The 18,942-nt window shown below is 25.7% G+C and overlaps 1 protein-coding gene across 3 annotated transcripts in view; it reads left to right on the top strand.

Annotated features, from left to right (window-relative positions):
- The window catches only part of LOC112599293 (myosin-IIIb-like), a 34,702-nt gene extending 16,458 nt beyond the window's left edge, over positions 1-18,244 (top strand). Inside the window, exons 6-23 of one of the 3 annotated variants that reach the window (XM_025346117.1) lie at positions 10,827-11,132; positions 12,215-12,382; positions 12,478-12,594; positions 12,663-12,851; positions 13,335-13,537; positions 13,605-13,746; positions 13,829-14,021; positions 14,098-14,305; positions 14,382-14,526; positions 14,603-14,753; positions 14,822-15,057; positions 15,132-15,424; positions 15,538-15,703; positions 15,782-16,069; positions 16,128-16,208; positions 17,226-17,296; positions 17,366-17,437; positions 17,538-18,244. In XM_025346117.1, coding sequence (XP_025201902.1) covers positions 10,827-11,132; positions 12,215-12,382; positions 12,478-12,594; positions 12,663-12,851; positions 13,335-13,537; positions 13,605-13,746; positions 13,829-14,021; positions 14,098-14,305; positions 14,382-14,526; positions 14,603-14,753; positions 14,822-15,057; positions 15,132-15,424; positions 15,538-15,703; positions 15,782-16,069; positions 16,128-16,208; positions 17,226-17,296; positions 17,366-17,437; positions 17,538-17,682 — 3,174 coding nt within the window. In that variant the 3' untranslated portion in view covers positions 17,683-18,244. Of the gene's footprint in view, positions 1-10,826; positions 11,133-12,214; positions 12,383-12,477; positions 12,595-12,662; positions 12,852-13,334; positions 13,538-13,601; positions 13,747-13,828; positions 14,022-14,097; positions 14,306-14,381; positions 14,527-14,602; positions 14,754-14,821; positions 15,058-15,131; positions 15,425-15,537; positions 15,704-15,781; positions 16,070-16,127; positions 16,209-16,278; positions 16,601-17,225; positions 17,297-17,365; positions 17,438-17,537 lie in introns of those variants that run through there. The other 2 variants (XM_025346116.1, XM_025346118.1) reach the window with 2 other exon arrangements.
- The last annotated feature ends 698 nt before the right edge of the window (positions 18,245-18,942 follow it).

Here is an 18,942-nt window from a genome sequence, read left to right as displayed (position 1 = left end):
ATAATAACAATAATGACGAAGAAGACTGTTAAGTTTAACGGAGGGTATAGCAGTAGGTAACGTGAACTACCTACCGGTTATCAATTACGATAAGTTCGCATGGTAGTGGTGAAGAACGGAAATGCCGTGCAATTGACGGCAGTGTTTCAGAATCGGAACAGGTCATCGAGTCTTACTACGATGTCTGTTTCGGTGATGGATAATAATAAGAGGAAATAAAATAATATTCGCGTCTGTACGTTATTCTGTTTTGCCGAGAAATCGGTATAGAACATCATCGCCTCCGGACGACTGGTTTTCGCCACCGCCACGCGTTTCTTTTTCTTCGATCCTGACCGCAGTCGATGGGAATAATGATATTATCATTATTATCGTACAGTCGTTGAATGCGGACGGATGTCTTAGCAACTGATGTCTTTCGTATCGTATACCCGGCACATTTCAATAAATAATTTCTGTATAAAATACCTTTGTTGATCATTCATTATATTTGTTTCTACCTAAAATATTTTTATCGTTTTTTATATTTCATTCATTGTGTTGTTTAAACACGACTTTGTTTATGTGAATGTGACTTTTTCCGTGTTGTGTATATTTCTGCGGATTATATTACCTACCTATATCATCGTCGTTTATCTGTCTCACAATATTTTCAAGGCTTAAAGCGGTAAAAAAACATATCTTTTAGCCGTAATATATATAATGTATTTTTGTTTTTATCATTTATGTAATCTGTAAAATTCGTTATTATTATTATTTTTAATAACAAAATTTATCATTTATTTATTTATTGTATATATTTTTAAACATTAAATGCTTAAAAAATACGTTACCTCTTCATTTATAGGTATTATGATGATTTTAGAACACTTATTCATTATACTAAACATAGTTAAAAATTACTGATTAGTCATGCATCGCTTTTAAATATATATTTTAATATATACGTTAAAATATTTACGGTCAAGAATTTGTTTTTGTTGCTATTTACTGGTTCAATGAATACCTTATCTTATTTAAAAATGCCTAAATAAGAAAAAAATTATATACAATTTAAAATCGAAATAAATTAGTTCAGAATATTAATAAACTTTTGGATAAATTTTGAATATTAGATGGTAGATTTTCTATGATCTAAAAAGTATTGTTTACTTGTATTTATTATAAATAATGCATTAAAAAAAAAAATATAACCATTAATTTAAAAATAATTTTACGAAAACGGGAAATTAATACTATAAATAAATAGGTGTTACATTTAATGATTGATATATTAAGGATAAATAAGGGCCATTTATGCTATGTTTACAATAAAAATATTATTTTTATTTTTTCATCACCTAATGTTAAAAAATCTATACTTTTAATAAACTTTCTAACTTTCATTTTTGGATTTTGTCACCTTTTCCCCATGTCTATAGTTATTTTCAATTATAATTAAGTATTTGACTCGCGTTATCCGTTTAGCCGTGTATAATGTATATTGTATATGGTTTAGTTTAAAATGTGTACATTGTGCTAATTAACAATTATTATCCAAATACCTAACTCAGCTGCTTATTAACTATCATTTATCGTCAATCATTATCCTCTATTAAAAAATAATCAGCCCCCGATTGTATTCCTTTAATTCCATTGCATATCAATATAATGTGATTTAGGTCAGTGATTGGGTCACATTTTATTTTTCTGCTTTATGTACAATATTTATTTACATTTTATTACCTAATTATTCGGCCACAAATACAATTTATATTTACCTGACGGTTGTTTCGATGGAAAAATTAGAAGAAAAAAAAGTATTTTCAAAGAGTACCTAAATATTGAGCTAATAGGTAATATAAAAACATAAGAATCTACAAATATATAACAGTTATTATTTATAGAATAAAATTGTATATCCTTTGCATATCGTCAACGAATTTGACTCATTGATTAGTAAGCAGAATATTTATAACAATTATAACTATAAAAATCAATATATTTTTTCCTCTCTTGGACATTGTAACTCCCATATTATAAAAATTACTTAGTTTGCTCGTATATTATCGTACTACGTACTTGATACATACTAAGCGTGGATCGTATAGTTTTTTTACCAACGATCATGATATTTCAAAATTATTTTATTAAAATGTGTAATACAGTTTTAAAAAAATTTACTTATACTTAACTACTTAAGTATAAGTTAAATAGTTTTAACATATTATAATTTTTAAAATAACTGGTCTAAATACTGTTCTTATTGCAGTAGCCTTATTTTAACCATAAGGCTAGATAATTAAGATAAGGTCCACCGATTATTTTAATAATTTATCTGATAAGATTGTTTTTTGAATAATATACTGACAGTTTTTACGCTTTATGGTTTGTTACTTTTTTCATAATTGTATATATTTGACCGGCTTAACCCAAAAATCAGACTTTCTTATAATTTATGCAAACTATGAACTAAAGAAAGTTAAAAACAATTATACTCTTCCATAATAAATAAACATAAACACAATATATTAATTAAACTGAATACTATCTTATAAATAAGATTATCAATAAAGAATCATAAATAATAATTGATCTAAATTAAACGTTAATACTTGATGATAAATTAATCAGTCTTTAAATTGACAAATTATGACCGATTATTTTCTATTAAGTAGTATTATTCTTTTTAAGTATTTAAATAATAATTTTTCTTTCTACTCCTGTATTTTCAAATTAAATATATATATCTATGTATATCAAAGCTTATAGTGTATTTAATAATATATCCAAAATTGTATGGATAAGTGTATATTACACGGGTATCATCTTTTGTCAAATTTTTTTAAAATCCTTACTATTAAATGTTTTACTTATTCCTTTTTTTGTTCATTATAAGCCTTCACCACATTGAAGATATTTCTTCAATTATTGGTGGAGTGTGAAATCGAATTGTATACTTACTACGCGTTGTACTAAAAGGTATATAACCTTCATGTTATAATTCATAATTATACTTTATTAATTGTTGATTATAGTTAAGAGCTTTTTCTTATTTTTTATATAGTTTTTTAGATAAATGCATTTTTAAAACACTATATATAGGTTAGTAGATTTCAAAGTATGCTAAAATACATCGGAAAATATGACTGAGCATTAAAACTTTCTCTGATTACTATATTTGAATCTAAAACTAAGTTAATAATATACAATTTATTTGTTAACATAAACATTATAATACATTTGTAATTATTTTAGTTTGTTTGCTTATAAATTATTATTATTATAAACTTTAAAATACATAAGGTATAACCTACTCATTTCCAAAGTTCCAATTCCTGATTGTCAAAAAAATAAAATAAATCAATAAGACTGTAAAACATATTTTGCTGTTACAAAACAATTATCTATTTAACTATGTAGTTCTGAAATAAAGGTTTGCATAAATTTGTTTTATCTACTAGTTACAATAATATTACATCTAAACTTAAAAATTATTGCATCAAGTATAGCACAATAAGGTTTTCTACCTCCCACAAGCATAACCTGAATTAGAGATAAAGAGTTATTAAAAATAATTTTACACAACATTCTATGGTTAATATTTATATTATAATTACAATAGATACTTAAATACAATAAAAATACATTACCCAAGTATATTATGACATACATAAATATACAATATGTTTACATAATAGATTTGAACAAATAGATAATAACGAATGACTTAAATCTTTATTAGCCTTAATTATTGTGGTATTTATTTTTAAATATTTATTCACATCAATTACTTAAATTATTAAACGATTTAGGTTTTATACAGTCAATACTTGGTCTATACTTTTTAGAATAATTTATTTTTAAACTATTTGTTATGTTTTTACGCTTATTAAATACATCGTTCTCTGAAAAATTATTTTATAATAAAATAAGTATTAATTTTTTGTATAATTTTCATACAAAATAGTACGCCAAGTTTTTAATAATTTTATTTTTGAAATCAGCTTTATTTTTTGAAGTTTTTTCAGGGCTTATAATACATAATTAAGTTTTATATTATTGAGTTATATGATATAATTCAACCTATTTATGAATTAATAACTATTTAAGTATCGTATTTATTGATTAGGTATTTATAATATTGTAGTTATTTAATCAAGTATGAGATCGGTAATTAACTTAATGTTTTTCAGTTGCTTAGGTTTAATATTCCACTAACTCACCCACTCAAAAACTAATAAAGATATTTACTGTCATATTTTTAACTATTATTCATAGTAAATACTAAAATACTGAATTTTTATTTGTTAGCCATTACTCATCTATCCACTGCTACAAAAAAACTCAGAGGCAGCAGCCATTTAGTTATACTCTAGCTACGCTATTCTTGTAATATTATAAAAGTTAGATAAATTCATTATACAGTTTTAAAATATAGGTATTACTTAAATAGGTACATTATAAGGAATATTTTGTATAAAACTTAATCGTAGTAATTAATTTAAGTTTGAAAAACCAAATTTTAAGATAAATTAATAAAACTATATATTTGTTTCTTTATAATATATTTTTAGTTAGTAAATCTTTCCCCATCATCTTTTTCTAAATATAGGTAGCTGTTTTAAAATTCGTTTTTAAAAACATAAGCAATCGTTTTTTTTAGCAATAATTATAGGTAATTGTAGAAATAATTTGATTCTACCTATATTTTTATCACTGGATATTTTGTACATCATAATGCAATAAGTACTATCATATTGCACCTTGTTAATTAATTATAGAGAAAATGTCTAAGTCTTTATAATATTGGTATTTAAAAATTACGAATTCTTAAACCATCGTTGTTTAGTACTTAATTGTACTGACTATAATAATATGTGTTTTATTATATACTATATCATTATCGATTTTATCTCTTCATGAACTACGTGAACTCAAAAACATTCCTGATTTCTGTGTAAATTAAATGTATAATTATGATGATAATCTTAAATTTTATAAATAATAATGTTTATATATTAATGTAAACTGATAACAGCCAATTTTTTCTAAAAAATAACTAATTTTCTGATCAGTAATTTTTTTTTTTACAACAATAAATAATATTTATGTCTAACAGTTTTTAATAATTAAATAATATGCTTAGTTTTGTGAACAATGTTAAAGAGCAAAAACAAATTATTTTAATGATAGTTTTTATCTCAGTGAATCCTGAAACAAAATAACTATTTTATTTAATGTCTTGTGAATTTTTGTGTTTTTGTAAAGTAGGTACGAATACAATTAAGATACTGTAAGTTACTGATTAGGGTGATTTTTTAATGCTCTCTATTTAAAAATAAATAAATAGGTATCCCTTAATTAATTATACTTACATTATATTGAATAATAATTTTTAAATGCCTATATACTTTGTTAGATATATTATCAATCAATAATAACCACTGAATGTTCACATAAGGGAACGGTGATTTCTTGAAATTGACATAAATAGTAAAAGTCGAGTATGACTCTTCAAAAAAAAAAAAACATTAATCGTCATTTTTCTATACGAGGTTCAAATAATTTACTGCAATTTACTATTATAGAATCTTTCTTTGTACATTCCCTGACTGTTTGACGTATTTCATATCATATATTGACAATGTGAATAAAAATCGTGTTGAAAATAATGTTATTTACTATATTTTTTTTTATAAATACAAAAACCTGTATCTTTATTAAAAATATAATTTAATTGCATACTTGTACATATATACAGACATATATTATGTACAATCATACTTTTCTACTTTTTTTTTTTTTTTTTGAAAATTAAAAAATAAAATATTTATTTAAATATAATACGTTCTACGTCAACAGGTCTGTTTTTAAAGTGTCTTAAAACATAAATCAGTTTTTAAGATTTAAACTTTTTTAAAGAAAATTAAATAGATATATATGTATATATATATACAGTTTTGATTTTATGAACAATAATGCAAAGTGGGAATGAGTATGCATCGATGCACTTTGACCTACGTGTTCTTTGATATTATTGTCGTTATTTGGTTGACTTGCGATGAAAACTGTTTTAATAATAATCTAAAAAATATATGCACTCGGCCGTTTCGTTTTCCATTTCATTTGGTATTTACAGCCGCTGCATTTTGCTAGGGTTACCGACATAGTTTTCACTAACTCCTCCACACCTTCAATAATGATATACTCACAATACAATACTTACCTAGAGTTTAATATTTGTAACATATTAATAAGTTTTCGATAGTATATTATTTGTACACGGTCCACAGCCGTATAATAATACAGCGAGTTGCAATGATAGCTGTTCGCGAGTTGTTGTGTAAGGTCGTTATTTCGTTGTTTGAAGGAATGAAAAAATAGTGATATGATGTTAAATTAAAAAAAAACATTTTGAGAGAAAATAGAAATCTGTAAGGTATAATTAGTTTCCTAATGTTTTTTTTTTTTTTTTTTTTTTTTTGGTTTCTGTCGGCCGTCGCTGTTAATATATTATTAAGAAGTGGCTTTCGGCGAGAGAGTCAATCGCGACCGAAAAATATACATATTCTCAATTAAGTGATTATCATTATAAACACGATAATCGAGAATTCTGATTGTAGCAGAGACATCAAGAGTATAGTATTCGTATCGTATAGCTTATCATTCGCCATGTAGAATATTATAACAAGTACCACGACCAGTTTGGCTGGCGATTAATACCTATGGCCGGGGGATGGGACCCGTGCACCGACACTGCGCATCATACGTAACGTCGCGACTCTCTGGTATATGTGCGTATACATAATATTATACTTATATTACAAAAACAAATTTTTTTCTCTAGTTCCCGTTTGTATCTACTTTCTACAATGGTTGTTTACACGTTTTACTGTAGTATATTGTATATATAGGTATATCGTTCTCGTATATATAAATACACGTATGACTTGCAGACCAACTGCAAATTGTAGCGACGGCGAGAGATACGATTTTTATTTTTTTAACCGCTGCCGCGACTGCCGTGAACAAATTAAATAACGTCTTCCATGGCTCTATGATTCATATCGCGTGCGTGCCGTCTAATTTGAATATCGGCTAAAGTGAAGTTCTCCCGGACCTATCAGATAGGATAATTGAGTGAAAATTGCTCATCGCTTTCGCGCACTAACTAATGCACGTGTGTATATAACAGGTATACTTATATTATAATAATAATATACAACATAGTTTATTATACGTAATAAAATATAATAATAATAACAATATATCGCGTTCGCTGTATAATCGACCATGAATAACTACTGTCAGCACCCAAGATTCCCTTGAAAATCGAATGAAAAGATTCGTGACCGTTTACCACAAGTAAATAGGTAGGCCGTGTGCGCGATACGATTTCATTATGCTTGTTACTCTGTCGGCGAATTATTCCGTATGTATCTCTAACTATAACGGTATATACATTTTATATAAACTGACGTTTGGTAAATAAAAAAAAAAAGCCACTGTATTAATATGCTAAAATAACCAGACCTAATCGTACACATTTTGTAGTAAAATGTTATAAAAAACAATTAAACTTATAAAATGGGTACATAAATATTATATTAAATAGGTACTACAATTTTCAACTATATAGAGTATATAATGCCTGTTTTTTTTATGTTTAACTTAAGTTTCAGTTTTTATTTAGTGTATAATTATGGACTGATATGTATGATAAGTAGTAATTACTGATGTACTTAGAGCAACGTATGTCGCATATGTCTACGATTTTTTCTTGATATTAGAAACGTAAGCTACGACAGGTTACAAATGTATTAAGTTGCAATATACTTACATGATTGGCCATGTGTATAAATAAAATACAATTTTATAAGATATTTAATATAAATTTAAATAGGTACCTGTATGGAAATAAATAATTATGAAAAAAGTAACTAACATTTGGATAAGTTGTTATAAGTTGATAATATCTTGTAACTGAATGTCCGGCTCTAATAGGTATGAGTAGGTACCAATAGTACGAGTATTTAGAAATAGGTAAACCTGTATAATTTATTAATTTTTACTATATATTTAATTGCAGTTATTTAGGATCCATACTTTTTTTTGTCGCAGTTTAAGTATTGACTATTTAAAAAAGGTTCATCTTGTCACGTTTACTTAGTTACACATATACTTAAGTATATTATCGTCGATAACTCATTATTAATGCCAAATGTGGGCATCATTAGCACGCGATACTTCATGGTTTAGACTGTTTAGAGAAACTTGTGTGATCTTATAAACGCTGCGTAAAATGATGCACCGGCTAGTTTTGAAATATGTAACGTTATATAGTTTTTTTTTATTAATTGAAAACTTATTAATACTTTACGTTACTGATCATCAGTGATCATTAAAATAGTGAATTAAATGTAGATGATTAACTTCATATTTGTTTTTAAACTTTAGTGACTATACATTGATTGTAATTGACCACCAAAGTATAATATATTTATAGATTTATACGTATTTACAACGTTTTGTACATTTTTAAAATTTTTTCTTTAAATAAAATTTTGAACAAACCCTCTAAAAAATCACTGACGAATGACAATGTAGAAATGTTATTAGTTTTTATAATAGGTCAATACACTCTAAAGGTAAAACTAACGAAGCTAAACGTGAACTTATATTTGCTATGTTGGTATATTATGCACTTGTAAGAGTTTAAGACGAATACAACATTACGGATATACGTCCTCTTAATATTGTAATTCCGTCTCAAACCGTCTACGGTTGAATGTATTTATCGCTTGTATTGAATGCATTGTCTATATCAAAGTCCTAATAAAAAAACTTATCCTTTTCTGACTTTGCAATTTTATGGACATTAGTAGCAATCCGAAATTCTTAATTTAAAAAATTAATATCTTTTCTCGGATTGTCCTTTGATAAGGAAAATGTCTATATTTTAATTTTTATGTATAATAAGGTATCAATGGGTAATTTCCTCGCCTAAGCATATCATGTCACTATACCCTCTTTTCTACCAATTTCGCTTATTTTATAAATATAAATACAGATTGTAAAAATTAATATATTAATATATAATAATAAAAATATATGAATAAAATTGTCGTGTTGTTATGTCCATATCTTTTGTACATTATGTGTAAATATTTTTCGTGATAACAATATTTAGTTTTTAGTATGCATATTGTTTAATAAAACAACAAGGGGACAACATTTTTCGAACACAAAAATCCATAAAAAATTATTTTGTAGGTATTCAATATTACTTAAATGTATTTTTTCAGTGTTTTTATAAATTATTAATATATGATGCAATGTATATTTTGTGTAATCCATATTTGTGATATTAGATCCAAATAAATAAAAATAGTGAATTATATGTACCTAGTAAACAAATTATCTATGAAAAAAGAAATAAGAAAGAAATCTGTTTTTGTAAAAATTATTTGGATATTTATTAATACTACCTACTAGCTATCGATATAACCATACAACACTTTACTTCCTATTAATTAATTTTTAAAACGAGAGTCATCATAAATATCGTTATCCAGTTTTTTTTTTAAACGCTATCGTATAATTATTAGAAAATTAAATAGTTGAAATTATAATATTTAATATAAACTTATTAGAAGAGGTCGTTGTCGTCGTCGTGTCAAACTAGTAATTTTTAATTAAATTTCACTTTTATGCACAATACTATCTTATACACATGTTTATCATATATTATTTGCTATAATCAACTATTTTTTTTTTTATAATCAAATAATTAAGTATATAAATAATTTAATTGTTTAAACTGTGATCATATAATGTGGTAAATATATATTGAAATTGTATATAAATAATACCATAGGTTATTATTAACGTGATTCATATCATAAAAATGTTTTATAACATCATTATACCATATACATGTTACTAAAATCCTACCTTTTATGATTCAATTCAACCGCAAATTTTAATTTTAATACATAATATTATTTATTATTTTCATTTTGACTTTTTTATTAGTTACTGATTATAAATTATAATATTATTTAAGTGTTTTAAAATGTATTGTATACAAAGTGATTTTTAATCAAACAAAACTCATTTCATAAAACAATAAAGATTTTTAAAATATTTTTCTTACGTAATTTACAAAAAAAATAAAACAATATTTTTTAATAATTTTTGTCGTAATATTTATTTTGAATTTTTACTTTTTTGAGTGGTAACAATAAGCAACATACATTTTTAATTTCAAATTAAAGAACAGAATATTTTTAGAAAAATATTTTTATACATAAAAATTGAAGTATTTAAAATTGAAGTTAGCGAAGTAGATTGGTACGGGATTATCCCACAAAATGTTGAATTTACTTCTCCACTCATCTAAACTTTAAATTCTTATAAGTTATAATTTAAAAACTATTCGTCTGAATTTCGATTTTTAAGTATTAAAATCTCCGAAAAATATTCTGTTTCAGGATATGAAATCAAAATGTATGTTGTCATTTAAAAACTTAAAAATATTGTTTTATTTTGACGTAAATTATATAAAAATAATGAAATACTTATTATCTACTAAAATACTTTTCCCACAAAATACGTTATTGAGCCAATTTTATTCTAACAAAGTATGTTTCGAAATCAATACAGATTTAGATAAATACGATTAATAAAAAATATTTTTCTAATTTTTATGTTTCAACCAATTATTTTCCATCAAATATAGCCCTCCTGTTGTTTTTATAATATGTATTTGAAATACATATAATAATATTGTTGAAACGTGGATATAACAATAATATTAATAAACCGCTTGATTTATTTTCCAGGTGATTGCTTGCGAACAACAACGAGATTCGTCCTACGACAGTCGATGTGATGTATGGTCGTTAGGCATAACAGCCATAGAATTAGCTACTGGAGATCCTCCACTTAGTGGATTACATCCAATGAGGGCTTTATTTCAAATACCACGCGAACCTCCACCTGTCTTGCCGTTGTCGGCTCGACCGGATGCACCTAAATTAACGCACTTTGTGTCTAGATGTTTGATCAAAGATTTTGAGCAGCGGCCAACCACCGCCATACTTATACATGACCCTTTCATCGTTCACGGGTCCAAATGCATCCACAGGGTACGCTCCTATGGTTATTTTATTATCTATATGTATATAAATTGTTAATTAATTGGAAAGTCAGAAACTCCAGTTCTTAATGAAATGCTAATATTTTAGTATCTTTGTTTTATTAACATATATAACATTATAGCTACACATACAGTGTACAATGCACATACATGTATAATCAACAGTAAAAAAAATTATTGCATGTAAATGTGTGAATAACCTATAACCAATTTAAATATAAACATTAATTAAAAAAACAGAAAGCATATTTGAATGCGGCTTTGCGCAAAAATAATTTATAGAGTATTTTCAATTAGCATTTATATACTGTATTATTTCATGATAAAAAAATTTCACTAAAGTGTTCGCATTACATTCTCAATTAGGATTACTAATATTCCAATTAATAACTTATAGTATACCTAATATATTTATAAATTATATTGGCTAACATTAGTTAAAAATATCAGTTTTATTTTTGCCTCTACTCCCCAAAGACTATTGGTTTGTAGGCTTGTATCAGTATTTTGTCATTACACGTATAATAATCTTGTACGAGTATATTAAAGTATATTACCCGATTTTATTAGATTTTATTTATTAAATCATTTTTTCCAATCATTTTGTAATAATAGCAATCAGACCTTTTTAAATGGATTGGTAAATTACATAAATTAACTTTTTTAAGATTATAAATTATAACAATTCTTTAATAATTTAGTTACATAATTATATTAAGATGTTTTGTATAATATATTTGACCTAGTAAATTAGTTTTAGATTCTGAATAAAGTGATTATCATATTGGTTTTACTATGTTGTATAATAATACCTTTAGGAGAAGTAAAAAAGTCTCAATCGTCTACTTTGAGGGTGGCTTTCAGTAAAATAAACTGGGTATAGTTATTGCTTGGAAGAGGAGAAAAGTAAAAAAATTGAAAATTAGACAAAAAATTCATTTTTTGATATAATTAATTTTCGTTTTAATTAAAAAATGAATAATAACTGTAGAGAATTTATAGTTGTATTATACATTTATAAATGGCGTAAATATTTTATATTTTATCATTATTCAATATATTTATTTACAGGTACGTGAAGAACTCAGAGCTGAAATACGTTATCAAAGAGAAGTCTGCGGTAGAGTACAAAAACATCCCGACGTGACCACTAAACATGGTAAACTAAAAAGTAAACGCAAAAATCCTCCTACTACCATTTACGTTGACGACTTGGCCGCGTTAGATAGTCTATCAGAGGTATGCCATATTAAATTATATATAGTATAGTATTTACTCCGCTTATACTAATGGTGAATGCTAAATGTTTTATTCTATTTATTATGCTCATATAGGAAAGAATAGTTAATCAATTAAAAAAAAGATATCAAATGAATTTCATCTATACGTACATTGGAGACATCCTGTTGGCCATAAATCCGTTTACGCCGCTTCCCTTATACACATCAGCGGTAAATTATCAAAAGAATAGTAAATATCATTAAATATGGAAAAAGTAAATAATATGAGTTTTATGCAGGAGCAAAAGAAATATTGCAATCAAATGAGAGCGGCATATCCACCACACATATTCGCGATCGCCGATTCAGCGTATCAGTTTATGCTCCACGAAAAAGCCAATCAATCTATTGTGATCAGTGGCGAAAGCGGCGCTGGAAAAACTGAATCTGGTAACCTGTTGCTTAAACAACTCGTGTACCTTGGAAAGGTGAGTCTATCTATCTACCGTATGTATGTAGATTCTTCTAAGTGCTTATTTATCATTAGATTTTTGGAAAAGATTAAACATATTTTTTACCAATATGAAAATCTGCATAGTATTTTCCAAATATAAGCAAGTTTAGAAAGGGAGGGAACTAATGGCTTCAGATGTGTGACATAAAAAATGTAAAGTGTGATGTACAAAAATTATAAAATGTTATAAAGTATACCATTTAATATAATGCCCATATTATTATTATTATATTTTATTCAATCATTTCTCAATGTAATGTAGAACGTATTTACTTTATTTTGTAAGATACTACAAACATAATTTTAATCCAAATTTTCAGGCACTTTTAGTCATTATTCAATTTTAAAATTCATTAATTTATTTTTAATAGTTTTCTAAGCTTGCTTTAGATTTTCAAATAAATTTTGTAACCCCCAAAAAATGTTAACTATTCACTAAAATATGTGTTTATCACAGGCACCAAACAGAAACCTGGAGCAAAGAATACTCCAGATGAATCCTATTATGGAAGCGTTCGGAAATGCAAGAACAGGAATCAATAATAATTCTTCAAGATTTGGAAAATTTTTAGAGCTAAGCATGACCAAAAGCGGCCAATTAACGGGAGCCCGAGTGTCAGTTTACCTACTAGAACAATCTAGAGTTATTCAACAAGCAAAGTAATTTTTTTATTATTATTATAACCTATAATACCTTAAAATAATCTTTTTATTTTTCTTTCAGTAGAGAAAGTAATTTCCATGCTTTTTATTACATTTACGATGGACTAGAACACGATAAACGACTCAAAGAGTTTCATTTGGATCGTGAGTTACGACAAATGCATAGTTATCTTCCATCTGATCGTCAAGATAACAAAACAAAACAAGTTAGGATTTTTTATATTTACTAGTTTACCTAATTTAGTATCTGGTATAGGTATACATTTTATTGTACATGTTTTGTTTTAGAATAATGTGGATAAGTTTGCTCAACTAAAAAATGCTTTTGAACAAGTTGGTTTTAAGGACGAAGAAGTAAATTCTATATACTGCATTTTAGCAGCCATCTTACACTTGGGTGATATAGAATTTGGAGAAATTATCACCAACAACAATACAGACAATAAGAGTACTGTTATCGATTTAACACCAATTCATAGAAGTAATTACATTTTTTCAACAATTTTTAAAATAAAATCATTAATTAACAAATTGCATACTTGTATATTTTTATTTAGCCTCATGTTTGTTAGACATTGAAAGTTCAGACCTTTTAGAATGTTTGAGTGTTAACAGTGTAGTAACTAGAGGTGAAATTATTCAAAGAAATAATTCTGTATCAGAAGCTATAGCTACAAGAGATGCAATTGCTCGAGCTTTGTACAGTCGATTATTTGATTGGTTGGTTAACTCAATTAATAGCTTATTATCCTTTTATAATACCAGGTAATAGATTTTACCAATAAATATTAAATAATAAATACTAAATAGATAGGTAATAAATTTATATTTATTTTTTCAGAGAAGAGTACAATGTGATAGGAATACTTGATATTTTCGGTTTTGAAAATTTCACATATAATTCCTTTGAACAACTTTGTATAAATATTGCTAATGAGCAACTTCAATATTTTTTTAACCAGCATGTTTTTGCCTTAGAGCAAGCTGTAAGTAAAATAGAGTCAAAATATAATTATAATTGTCAGTGGAATAATATCATGTATATTATTTATATACTATTAGGAATATGAATCAGAGGGTGTCCCTGTTCAACATGTTGGCTTTTGTGACAACAGACCTGTATTAGATATGCTTGTAAGTAGACCAATGGGCCTACTGGCATTACTCGATGAAGAAAGTCGTTTTCCCAGAGCAACAGATCGATCACTAGTTGGTAAGTTTTAATCAATTAAATTTAAAATTTCTGTAAATCTATTATTTTATATTATTTTTAATTTTTAGAAAAATTCCATTGCAACATCAAATGTAATTATTATGTAAGACCAAAATCTAATGCTTTGCAATTTGAAGTGAAACATTTTGCTGGCAATGTTACTTATCAAGCATCGGGAATGCTTGAAAAGAATAGGCACCTTTTAGCTATAGAGGCTATTCAGGTTTTAAGAAAATCCAGCAACAAAACTGTTCGAGCATTATTCCAAAGTCCAGTTACCAAAACTGGCAATCTTTATTCTCAAGTAATAATATTTAAATTTTATTTTCAAAATTTTTTACAGTATGAAGTAAATAAATAATGTTCATCTAATTTCAGGACTCATCTACTGGGTTAGTTGGACTCGCTTCACAATCTCGAGGACAACAAACTGCAGCAACATATTTTAGACATTCACTAGCTGAACTGTTACATCGTATGGGTTGTAACAATTCAGGTGTAAGTTTGCCTAGATTTGTTCGTTGTATCAAACCAAATGATCAACGGCAACCTAAACAGTTTGATCCACTTAAAGTTGTTGCACAATTACGCTGCAGTGGAGTCATGGAAACAATTCGAATAAGACGAAATGGATACTCGCATAGATTATTATTCAAAGATTTTATAAACAGGTAAATAGTTATGTCTTTCAGACTAATTTTAATCATAACAGTGTAATAATACTATTATAAATATTATGTATAGTAAAAATAATGTATATTTGTAATTTATTTTTGATTTATAGGTATGCAATTTTAGGATTCCGATTGTATGAGAAAGTCCCTCCAACTAGAGATAACTGTAGACACTTGTTGGTTAAGCTAAAATTAGATGGCTGGGCTATTGGAAAAACAAAAGTATTTTTAAAGTATTACCATATTGAACACTTAACTAAATTACATGAAAAACAAGTAAGGCATAATACATACTTGGTAGCATTCATTTTCCCGATATACCTATTAATATATTTTGTCGTTTATTATTCTTAGCTACGTCACATAATATTTGTACAGAGTTGTGTTCGACGTTGGCTGGCAATGAAGCATTATAGAGAAGCTTTGTTGGCTAAGCAAATGTCATGGGGAGTATTAACATTACAGAAACATACTAGAGGATGGCTTGCACGACAAAAGAAAAAAAAGTCAAAAGGAGAAATACCTGTTGGTGAAGTAGCCCCAATATACAGACAAGAACCCAAAGAAAATGATGGTCCAATCAAAAATCAAAATAAAGTCAGTCCTGTTATTGTGGCAGAAAATAAAAAAACCTATATCCAAGTAAGCAGTGCAAATATTGTAAATTTAGTTAGTTGTTACATTATTCATGTGTTTTCAGCAAAATGGTGTTAAGGTGTTGCCGTGTAAAGTTCAACAAAAAGTAGAAAGAGAAAAACATTTGATTGATTTCTCAAAAAATGTAAGTATTTGTTATTGAAAGTATTATGGTTAACATTTATTATTTTATAATATGTCGTGACTAATAAAAGGTTCACGCTCGCAACAAAGAATTCTACAAGTTCATTAAGAAAACAAATATTTCTATTTGTTTGAACAATTTGAAAGATTTTAATACAACTGGTCAGGTACGCTCTTGTACAATTTGATAATTCCATTAGATGCATTTCACGCATGTAGTATGTGCGCAATTAGAAAAGTAGACTTCAAGTTATTCATAACAAATAACAATTGTATTGGCTATTTTTTAAGACTTAAAATAATTTGATAATTGAGGTAATAATTTTTATACTCATAATAAAAAGAGTTAATGTAAATGTGTGTTTGAAAGGGAGATTTAAATCTTAAATTTTAAAGACTTAATTGACATTTAAATTGATAAAATATGCATTGATATTACTATATTAAACTTATAGATGTGGAATTGTATAAAAGTTTGTAAGCCAACACAATTGATCATTATTACTTTCTATTTTACTTATTCAATTATTAGTTTCTTTATTGTTCATAAGTTTATATGTAAATGAGAACTATTATTTTTCTCTTTGTTATATTGACTTAAAAATGTATTTAGTGAAAATAGGAATATCCATTTATTTAAAACATACTATTTAATGTGATACTAATAAAACCAAAACATTTTTTTTTTTTTTTATATATTATTTATCTTGAGAATTTATGTTTCTATATATTATTGTGTTAATTTTGTTTGTAAAGGTACTATAAGAATATTTTAAACACCTGACTGTATTTCTATTTCATAAAATATTTATTTTTTATTTCCCATTCATAATTTTTTATAATGATTATATTTTGGATTTATACTTTTAATTGATTTTATTACCCATTATTTCCTGACTGTATGAAATAAAATAAATGAATAAAATATTCATTAGGTTATTATCTAATATACATTACAAATTCTTGGAATATCTTATATTATTGATTTAATAATTAAATAATTATCTTTCTTTTACAGAAGGGTTTGGTGCATAATGCCATTAAAAAGCTTGTGAATGAAAATTATTGTAAATTTGATTCTGAAAACAGGTAAAATAATTATCAAGCAGTTTAATTAGTTAACTTTATTTTTTATTTTTGAATTTCAATGTATTTTAGGATGAGCTCAATAACTGCTAAAACAAATAACATCCAACCAGTAAATAAACCAAAATGGGTCTCTCCATTAAGGTAAGTTAATATTGTGTAATAACAAGAAGGCATTAAGTTATTTGTATAATATTTATAAAATAATAATGATATTGATTTTTTCCCTTATTTATACTTTAAGATTAAATCCTCCAGACATTAATAGACTGCCAGAAGGGTTTGACTTCAGACAACTATTGAGGCCTACCCAACATGCACCCACTGAATCCTTACGTAAAAGATTGGTACAGAGATCTAGACCTGTAGCAGCCAACGCCAAAGGATAACATAATAAAATTTAAGTTTGCTATTTTTTATAAACAGTATTTACAATTTTTGTAATGGTTAAATTTATTTAATATTTATATATTTATTATCTGAAAACAAAAATAATTTGAGCTCAAAATGAGTTGACCAAATATGGAAGAAAATAATTGTTTTTTATTTTATTTTTTATCTTATAGACAAAAATATATATATTTTTATAGTTCCTGTTAAGTCCAACAAATCGAACCAAAAATATGTATTTTATTTAAAAAATTAATGGATTTTGTCTATTATTAAGATTTATTTGTAAGATTTTTTTTAGTATTTCAACAATGTTCCTTAAGAAACTTTGGTGTTTCTGAAATTCTTAAAAGGGCCCAGTATAGAATAATTGTGAATCACTTATTAACTATGCATTTCATATTATTGTATACATTTACCTATATATTTTTCATACCATCTATTATTAGTCAATTAGGATGTTCAGTGTTATAATGAAGTGTGATCTATCTTATATAACATTCTTATTATGACAAAACATAGGTGTGTTGTTGTTATTAAAGATATTTTATATTTTTAATGTATTTATTATATAAATTTTATGGTATCAAAATAAAAAAAATTGTTTTTATTATTATAAAATAACATTATATTTATATTTTTTTTATGTATAGTTTATATTTAAACATGCAATTAAAGTGATATTGTTAAATTTTAATTAAATTGATTATTTTCTTGATAGTTTATTGTATTGTAATAACTTATTACTAATAAGTTTTATTTCAACAGGTATCTAATGCTATTTTTAATTTTCACTTACAAAACTTTAATTAAAAAAAAAAAATACATAAATTAAATTACTTGAAAGAAGAGAGGGTAATGATATATTTATTTGATTTTATGAATTACTTAATTCTCAAATCATATATACTAAATTAATAATCCAGATATATTGAAAAGTTAAAAACCAAATTAAATATCATACATGTAATTTCAAAAGATCCAAGTATCTGACCATATATTTTAATTAAAATCGTTTGTATGGTATATCTAAGCATGGAATGGTAAAAAAACAATATTTGAAATTTGAATACCTTTATATGTGTTATCTATCGTAGAATATTAATCAAAAGTCATAATATTCTAGTACAGTAATTAATATTCTTAAACATGTTAAACAGTATTATCCTGATAATAAAAAATAATATTCTAAATAGCAAAACAAATTATATACATAACAACATTTAAATAAAAAAAATAAAAATAGCAAGATGTGTTGG

This window comes from Melanaphis sacchari, unplaced genomic scaffold (genome assembly GCF_002803265.2).
Source record: "Melanaphis sacchari strain LSU unplaced genomic scaffold, SCAv2.0 Contig50_pilon_pilon, whole genome shotgun sequence".
NCBI classification, from domain to species: domain Eukaryota; kingdom Metazoa; phylum Arthropoda; class Insecta; order Hemiptera; family Aphididae; genus Melanaphis; species Melanaphis sacchari.
The sequence above is the reverse complement of the archived record's forward strand: the minus strand, read 5'-3'. Positions and strand labels throughout refer to the sequence as shown.